At 32.9% G+C, this 9,738-nt stretch overlaps 1 protein-coding gene across 1 annotated transcript; it reads right to left on the bottom strand.

Annotated features, from left to right (window-relative positions):
* Positions 1-3,153: 3,153 nt before the first annotated feature.
* LOC145168524 (uncharacterized) lies at positions 3,154-8,681 on the bottom strand. The gene is made up of 5 exons (XM_079087316.1): positions 8,553-8,681; positions 6,249-6,504; positions 5,094-6,039; positions 4,673-4,819; positions 3,154-3,823 (listed from the first exon to the last, which is right to left on the bottom strand). Exons 2-5 carry the CDS (start codon positions 6,297-6,299, stop codon positions 3,282-3,284), a joined length of 1,686 nt encoding a protein of 561 aa, XP_078943442.1. The 5' UTR covers positions 6,300-6,504; positions 8,553-8,681; the 3' UTR covers positions 3,154-3,281.
* Positions 8,682-9,738: the final 1,057 nt, after the last annotated feature.

The following is a 9,738-nucleotide window of genomic DNA, read 5'->3' as shown; positions in this document are numbered from 1 at the left end:
TGGAAAACTTCCTAAAGGCGTGTCCAAAGTTCTTGAACCGAGGCTCCTGGTTTCATGACAGTTTGAAGAAGCTCTAACGAGATGGTGCTAAAAATCCATTGTTTGACTATGTTATCCAGTCTCCAAGTGGCTTCATCAACCTCAGTGTGTTTTGGTGTGTCTGGATCAATGTGATCTAAAACATTATGTGTACATATGTGGATATGAAACAATTCTACCCATGAAGCATAGTGGTCGTTGGTTCGATCAAGAACAAGAGGTATCGAGTTCTTGATATTGGTCACAACAAAGGCAGAATGGAAAGTGGGTTTATTTTCAGGATTGGTGTCAGAAGGACCTGTCATGTTCGCTGTAAAGAGAAGAGACCAAGAAGGAGAAGAAGAAGAATTTGATAGAGGAAGATGACAACGGTGCAGAGAGGAGAGCTAGGGCTCTGATATCATAAAGATTGGTATAATGTTCGTTGCCCTTCTCATTGATCTCTACACCTTAAATACAAGATAATTCCTATAATTAAGGGAAGGATATGCACAATCAAATACAAAATATAATACATATATATATATATATATATATATATATATATATATATATATATATATATATATATATATATATCTTAAATTGTTGATAAATTATAAAATTTATTATAAGATTTATATTTTTTGATTTTTTTTCACTATTAAAATTACTTTAAGATTGAAACGAAATATCACATTGTGTAGATAGCTAACTGCTTTTTTTTTTATAATAAAACATAAAAATGTATTTTATGAAAATATCAACACAATTACGATATCTTTGTCCCTAAGTTTGGAGGCCCCTTAACATCTGAGAGGTTCTGTGCGGGACCGCACCACTCGCATATCCTCGGACCACCCATGCATAGTTTTATAATTAATGGTTCTTAGAAGATGACAATATTTTGTGGGTTCAACTTATTAAATATCTTCACTGTGAAGACGGGAATTTTAGTCAAAGTTGAAGTAGGGTGTTAAAAAATGGCCCTTAGTCTTATAGTTTTTGCTTCCTTTCAACTTTAAAGTAAAAGTTTGGATTTGACTACATTTTGCAAGTTCAAAGTGGACAAGAGATAATGGGCTAACTTTGGAATGACATTTGTTCGAGAGACATACCATTATAACAAAGATTTCCTTGAGTTTATTCCCTAGAGCAGCACAAACATCTCCTAGTTCAAGATCATATTTGGCTCGAGTTTTGGCCTCTTTTTTGTATAGATTGGTGAGGGGTGAAGATGACCAGTAGCCAATTTATAGGATTTATTTCGGTCTTTTGTTTCTTCATATCAACGTAATACATGGGTATGAAATCTAGATTCTATTGGGTTTTTTTGGTCTCTTTTGCTAGATCTTTCTTGGATGATGGCACTTTAGGGGCGGAAAATATTCCCCCGAGATTGAACTCTTCATTCTTATCAAGTTGAATGTATTGTTTAGAGATTGCGTTTAAACCAGGTGCATTATTGTGCCTACATCTGTGAACTTGGTTGATAAAAAGATTGGCGTTTAATCAACCCTTTGTAATATTTGTGATGCTACTACTGAAAGTGTGGATCTTCTCTTCATAAGTTGTACAGTTGCCGAGTCAATTTGGAGTCAAATTGGATGGTGGTGGGATTTAGTTTCTCTTTCTCATGCCACATTTGTGGATTTGAAAGTTGGTAAAATGAACTTGAATGCGGCCCAAAGAAAATGTTTAGATATTCTCATTATCACAACTCTTTCTCTTCTTTGGAATTTAATTGGAACATCACTTTGTTTGGGGCGATCAAACCAGCAACTGAACGAAGCCATAAAGCCATATATTTTCTAAAAGATTGTTTCCCAGTCTTAATTTTTAGATTTCTAATAGAAATATGAATTTTTTTGAGAACGGGTGCAATATATTTAAAAAAAAAAAAAAAAAAAAAAAAGTTAGGTAGTAACTAAAACCAAAATACAAATTAAGACATAATTGGATTTTGTATCCACGCGATTCTAAAAACCAATTGAAAATATAGCAAACCAATTCTTTCTAGCTTTGCATCTACGACATTCTAATTCTTTCTAGCTTAACATTTCTAAAAGCAAACCATTTAAAAAACTAGAGAAAAAAACAATAATGTTATTAAAAATGAAAGATGGTTACATTCATTACATCCCTACAATTATTATTTCCTTTTCATAATATGTCCTTTTTTCAACGTTTCACTTTTTTTTTTTTTTTTTTGAATGACATAAATAGCATTACAACGGACTAGTGTTAGAAAAGTTACAAAGTACAACTAAAATAGAAGAATTACATCATTCAAACCACCATAAAGACGAAAGATTAGGCTTATTCTTTATCCAACTGAAAGATAAATTTTGAAAATCATCCACGTCTTACAAAGATTGCTTTTCCGCCCCTTAAAAGCGAGATCATTCCTAACCGTCCATAATGACCATAACAATTAATACAGTAAGGCAATGAGCAGTTTGCGTTTCCTTTTGTATCCTTCAACAACATTCAAAACGACACCAAAGACTAACCCAACAGACCAAACCACACACAAAACCGTTGTCAAACAGAAATAGCAAACTCACATTGGAAAAAAAAAAAAACACGGTCAATGTCTTACAAGCAACCGGAAGATCAAGCGTAACACAAAACAATTAACTTTTTTTATAGGGACCCAATTTATCAAACGTTTTACGTACTAGTAATTTAATAAAATTGTGCTGTTCCGAAAAATATAAATAAAGATACAAGTAAGTGAGTAACTACTTTCTATTAAACACCATATTTATGAAGAAAACAAAATCGGACATGTAAATTTATAAAGTGATTCATCATTGGACTTGCAAGCAACTAATTTTTACGTGGTTATATATTTAATGAAATAATTTTTTTATAGAAAATATATACGTTCAAAGTTGTGATTTTCGTTTATTTAGTTTTCCATGTGAAAAGTAAGAATATGTTCTACAGCAAATAAGACATTAAAATACTATCGTAGCTACAAATTTTATATAATAGAAAACTAATATGATTATTACAACAATGGGTTTCGCGACTGGAATTTCAGGTAATAGAAAAATATATAGCAATGGAATTATAACAATTGTTATTTACACTATATACAAAGTAAAATATTTACATGTTTTCTTCCATATCTACTAAATCCCAACGATATCCACATCCATCACATGGATATCAGTCTCATTCTCAATCCATTACATGTCGTGTGTTCTGTGTTTTGTTGTGTTTTGTTGTCTTGTCATGTCTTGTCCTGCATCAGCCTAAGCTGCTCTAAGTAAAATTCCTTCGCTTCGTGTTCTTCGAATGACATTCTTCGCTCCAACGGTCATACGTTTATTACTCAGATCATGAAAATTATGCCTTACATTCACCGTCTTCATCCCACTCGGTGGCAAACGAACATGTCGGCCATGTGAACTTGCGGTTTGACTTTTCCGGCAATGAGTTGACTTCCGCATCCCACGGTCCAACGGGCCAAGTTGGCTAGCCCGGTTGACCGGATCTTTTAAAGAGCCCGGTTTGATGGACTGTCGATTGTAGTAAGCTAAATGTGGGAGAAGCCCGGTTAGATACTTTTTGAGGTGTTCATCGCCTACGTTTTTTTGGGTCGGGTTACCCTCAAGCCCAATGGCTTGTAATGAGTTATAATTAGCTGCGAGCTGGCCTAGGCTCTTTGTGGTGGACAACTTGTTGAAACGAAGATCCAAGACTTTTAGTTTTAAGAGACGGTGGAGACCCTCGACCTCGTTTATTTTGTTTCCGGCTAAGTATAGTTCTTTTAATGATGAACAAGCTGCTAGACCTTTCAAATGATTGAAAACTCAATGTTGTTATGTTATTTGTGAAAAGAAATGGCTAAATGGAAGAAATAGCAGTGAAATTTTTATTTATTTGTATGTTATAGCATCGTACTTTCAGTCTTTATATTATTAAGTTGTCTGTAAAAGAAAGGCTAAATGCAAGAAATAGTAATGTTATTTTATTTAGTTGTGTATTATAGCATCCTACTTTCATTTCTTTTGCTTACCGTTTTGTGCTTATTATTATTTTCTTACTCACGCATTGTACTTTGAAAAATCTACCAATTATAGCATTGTACTTCCAATTTTTTTTCTTATTAGGACAATATACTTTGAAAAATCTACCCAATTATTGCAATAAAAAAATATTACTTTGTATTTTGGATGCCATGTCGTAACTGAAAGAACTAAGTAGGATGTTATAATAAACAAATCAAAGTAAGTACATTGCTATTAGTATTTTTTGCATTACACATTTAATATGGAAAACATAGTAACTCTAGTAACGAGCGAATTACAATAAATAGCAACTACTAATACTCCATGTAAATTTGGTCGCTACACTTTGAAAGTCTTTGCTAGAAGCACTACACTTTTCCAAATTGATTATTTTGAGTAACTTTTACAGAAAAACATGTCAAATGTTGATACGACTAGATGGTTTTTTAATGGTTTTAAAAAATTGATGGTTTCATTTGTCCATTGACCAAACTACTAATGAAATAAAGATTTGTTGCTATTCATTATTATTTTTTATTATAGCATCCTACTTTCACTTTTTTCTATTACAAAATTTTACTTAGAAAAATTTAAAGTAATAAAGTCTACAAATTTACACGAAGAACACGTACCATGTCCTATTCGAAGTATACGGTTGTAACTCAGATCAAGTGCACGAATTCGAGTAAGTTCCCGTAGCCCTTCAATAACAGAAATATTGTTTTTTGATAAGTTGAGAATATGGAGTCCTTTTGGAAGAATGCCTGCCGTTATCCTAACTGTTAAAATTAATAGCATCATCAATCAAGAAAAAGTTAGCAAGAAATAGCGATGTACTTTCATTTATTTGTTTATTATATCATCATACTTTCATTTCTTTCTATTACAACATTATACTTTAAAAAATCTATCAAATTATCGCAATGTCATCCAAACATAATGCTAAAATAGAAAGAAATGAAAGTATGACTATAACAAACAAACAAATAGAAATACGTTGCTATTTCTTTCATTTAGCCGTTAAAAAAATAACCAAAAACAAGAAGTTCAAACCTATGGTGTTTCCCGATAAATTAAGCTCCTTCATGCTTGTATACGCGCTCAAAAACGGTATTGTAACCAAACCATGGTTAGCCAAATGAGCAGTCGATGATGAGCCGCTCAATGAAGAAATATAACTTTTTGCAGCATCCATGCCCCGAACACCTTTGGTCCCCGTTCTCGAAGTGGCTTGACAATCCAAAATAGCGGTTCGAGCGTTTTTCCTCCGGTTATCAAGATTCATGGGCTTGTTGACTTCATTGACCGGAGTAGAATGAAGATCCATAACCCATTTCTCAATCCGTTTAACTTTAAAATCCCTATTCGCCAATCGGTCCCAACTGCGACTCGTATAATCTTCTTGAATTTTTTTCTCTTTACCCGATTCATCAACCCCCGGGACTATCCAATCTTTAGCGGACCCCACATGGTTACATGAATCCGAACTATCATCCGTAGTGTTTTTTTCAGTTTCGACTCTTTCTAAAGCTTTTAAGTCATCGGTAGATTGAGATTGATCGACCAATTTAGACAATGAACTTTCAAGAAACGGTAACGAGTTCGATTTAACCAACTGTTGTGGAAAATCTTGGTAAAATCGCGACTCGTTTTCCGAGATTTCTTCATGGGATTGTTGGTATCCGGAAGATACTGATTCTTGATTAACAAGATTAGAACTTACTTGAAGTGAATTGGATTTTTGGTTTTCGGGATCTTTATCATCTTTATCTGTGAACTCAATTATGGATTCAGTATTGTGGGAGCTCGTGTACTCGGAATCCATGGGGTATTCATCGGCAGATGTTCTTCCATCATAGTCTATGAGGTCACTCCCGAGGGACACACTTTTTCTTATATGTCCTGTTGTTTCGGCAATTTTTTCGGTTTCCATGTGGTTTAGGGTTTTAACTTGTTCCAAAGATTTATGAATTGCTCCGTTAGATATGTAAACGATTTTCTGTATTCAATAAGATACAGACTTAATAGGTACTTTGGGTATTCTCTTTTCTTGAATATATTTTAAACGTTATTTGAAAGGACAATACTTAATGGGCTTAATATATGGGTGTGAAAAAAAACATGGTCTTAGCTAATTTTACATGTATCTCAACAGTTCTTACAAAACAATCCAAATATGGTTACTTTTAATCAATTTTGTTCACGCACCATTGACTTGTGATAGAGAATGGCAGAATAGATGCACAAGAATCTAACCATCTTGGTCAAACCTGACCCGAGTTGACTCACATGTTTTTCTACTAGCTTTAGCCGTAGTCAAAGGAAAGTCCAACTAAAACAGTACAAACTTTCCAGATATATGATGATCTTGATCTCCTCAAAACACAAAGTAGAGTGACTCCATTTTTATCACCCCACATCCAGGCTGAAAAAACGATTAGGCTACTATCAGCTTGATATGTGCCTAATGGATAGTCAAAAAAGAAAAAGAAACAAATTAATGAACGGAAAGAACCAATGGTGTCATACAGATTAGCTAATTCATTAGAAATCTCAAAAACAGGTTGGTAAAAATACAGAAAATAACTATTTTCTGTAGTGATTAACCATTACTTTTTTTTAACAGTTACTATTGGGTCTTATATGTCATTTAACGGGTTTTTACGTGGGTTTTTGTTTTCTTGGCTGTGTTTTAGGGTTTTGAGTTTTACTATCCAACTTGCAAGTTGAACTAAATGGGTAGGTACTAAGGAAATTAATTTAGAGGTAATATTAAGATATATTTAATGTCAGATAAATTGTAATAGGCCGTTTATGATATTTTATGGGTCAAAATACATTTAATCATGCTTATATATTGGTAAGCATTTTGGTGCCTCATTACAATAATGAGCATTATGGTTGTTATTTTTAGGAAGAGGGATAAGCCCAAAATACACCCTATTGGCGATGTTTCAGGTGAGTTTGAGTTATCGTGAAAACTAGGTACACATAAAAATAATATGGTGTCATCATTTAATTGTTTTAATAGTAAATGATTGACATCGGTTGATACGGTTTTTGTTTATTCAGGGTTCGTTTGTTATGATGGAATAGAATCACAAATGAATGAAATGAACAAAGTAATAAAATGAGCAAGGTAATGGAATGGATCGTTAGATTCCATTATCATGTTTGGTTGACTTGAAGGAATGAAATAAGTTAGTCAAACATGTTGTTTGTTATGCATAATTAATTAATTATATATAAGTTAGATTAAATTGATAGGGTCGTTTCTTATAACGGTTGGCTACATACTTTTGGATGACTTGTGTATTGATATAAAAAATCATTTAAAGTTGTTATTTTTCTAGAATAGGGTGTTACAACTTACAAAAATACTAAAAGGAACAAAATTATTTCCCCATTTTATCGATCTAGTAATTGCAGAAAGTTGGTAGCGAAAGTTAAATACGTTGCTATTCCTTGCAATTTGCCCAAATAAAAATATAGTAAAAAACCTAAAAAATTCATGATTAAAAATTTAATGAACCTATTCCGCTTAATCATATGTATCTTTCAAATCGACAAAGTAGTAAATTATTATGAACCAAAATGAAACTTATTCTATATTGCAACAACTACTAATATATGAAGAGATTCCTTAACCAATTCTAGCTTAAAGGACTTCTAAGAGATTATGCTGACTACTTTAATGAAGTGAAAATAAATAAATACGAAGAAGGTGTTTTTGACTCGTTTCCTTTTGATTTAATGGACTTAATAAAACTGGACATAAGTTGTATATAAGTTTTATTTTTGACTTAGTGCAGAAAGAACAACCTAACAGAGAGCATCAAGTCCTATCTTTTTACAAATTTTCCTTTTTTTATTCCTACACATTTTCTAAATATTTTTTAAACAGTGAAAGCACTTTATAGGAGAAAAATAAAATAAAAGAAAAAGTTTATCACTAGGTCAGACTTGGATTGATTCGGTTAAACTGATGATCACATTGGATCATGAAATAGTCCCATGACCAGCTAAATCTTAATAAATGGATCATGATCCATGTATTGATAGGCCTAAATGGGCCAACCCATTGGGTCGCTCATTGAATCAATGACTCAAGTTTTTTTTATCATTTGGATCACATAAATGGATAGATTCAACTTGATCAAGACCCGCCCCATTGAAACCTAGGAAATAGGAATTACATCGGTGTAGAATATATATACGTATTAACTTGTTTATATTTTCCTCATACCCTTAATTGTAATAATTTAATTAAGTCGTTAGTGCCTTAGTGGCAAACAACGAAACATAATGCCTATGCAACAGCTTAACAGAGACTTTCATAACACTCACCAATGAATGAATCAAAACCTATTATATCAACGCAAGATATATAAATTCTCAATTAAAATTAAAAATTTTAGGATTGAATCAAACAAACATACGAACAGACAATCTATTCATCAGAAAAAGGCAAAAGAATTTGAAGAAACCCTTTTAATGTGTTGGAAATCTAACCTCTTTGCACCCAGACTTGTAAAACTTCAAGATTTTTTTTTTTTTTTCTTTTCTGAAATTACCTTCTTATTCTTCAGATAAGAGATTGAAAAGGGGAAAACGGAGGTTGCAAAAATGCACTAATTTCGGTAGTTTCTTTTCAATGCGGGTAAATTTGGGGAAGGGACAAAAACAATATTTCTATGAAACAATGGTGAATTGAGGAGTTGGTTTGCAACAATGTTAACCCTTGAAGCGAATTCCAAAATGCTTGGCTGGGGATTAATAGAAAAAACTAACGTTATTAATTGTTTGTTATGTTGGTGCATTACTGTATTGTAAGTCTTTTATGTCTAGGGAAATTAACTAAAATTAACCGATATAAATGAGTCTATTAGCAAAAATAATTATTTTTTAATACAATTTACATAATAACCACCAAGTGAAGGGGGCTTGGGTGTCGGATCTGTAAAAGCTCAACATATCTCATTGCTAGTCAAATGGTTGTGGCCTCTTCAAACCAAGAACAATAATTTATGGAGTAAAGTTATTCGAGGGTTACACAAATTGAAAAGAAAATTGTGGACTGAATCGAGAGAAAAAAAAAAAAAAAAAAAAAAAAAAAAAAAAAAAAAACTTACGAGGCGTTTGGCGAAGCATCACCGACTCCTTCACTAATCTTTATAGCTTAGGCATTGCCCCTAAAGACATTTTTCAATTGCAGGTTATTTTGGGAAACAACACACTCCATTGGAAAGATGTATGGATAGGTTCTTAGAATCTACAATCTTGTTTTCCGAGGCTCTACTCACTTGCATCCTTATAATCTCGTTATACTCACTTGAATCCTTAAAATCTTGTTATATTGTTGAAAGGAGAGTAGGAGACAGTTTTAAATGGGTGTAGAGATCTGCACCCAGCTCTGCTCAAGCTCAATTGGAGTTATCAGAATTAAACTCACTTTTATGTAATCACAATTTTACGCAGGGGGCGGACAATTTTCGATGCTTACTCAATCTTGATAGGACTTTCACTGTGGAGGCTGTTAGAAAACTTGTGGACTCCAAGATCACTACTAAAGGTAGATATACCATTACATGGCTAAAAACTACCCCGCTAAAAGTGTCATGTTTCGTATGGAGCGCGAAATTGGGCAGAATTTTAGTAGCTAATACCCTTGCAAAAAGAGGAGTTCAGATCACTTCAA

Source organism: Lactuca virosa, chromosome 4, assembly GCF_052849685.1.
Source record: "Lactuca virosa cultivar CGN04683 chromosome 4, Lactuca_virosa_CGN04683_v6, whole genome shotgun sequence".
Lineage (NCBI taxonomy): Eukaryota > Viridiplantae > Streptophyta > Magnoliopsida > Asterales > Asteraceae > Lactuca > Lactuca virosa.
Note: the sequence above shows the minus strand (reverse complement) of the source record. Positions and strands in the feature narration are given on the sequence as shown.

Excerpts from the sequence above, each read along its gene's own strand:
- LOC145168524 (XM_079087316.1), bottom strand. The coding sequence starts at position 6,299 with ATGGTTAGATTCTTGTGCATCTATTCTGCCATTCTCTATCACAAGTCA. Across the intron at positions 4,820-5,093 it reads TTTATCGGGAAACACCATAG|TTAGGATAACGGCAGGCATT; the intron begins GTTTGAACTTCT and ends TAATTTTAACAG. Across the intron at positions 3,824-4,672 it reads TATACTTCGAATAGGACATG|GTCTAGCAGCTTGTTCATCA; the intron begins GTACGTGTTCTT and ends ATCATTTGAAAG.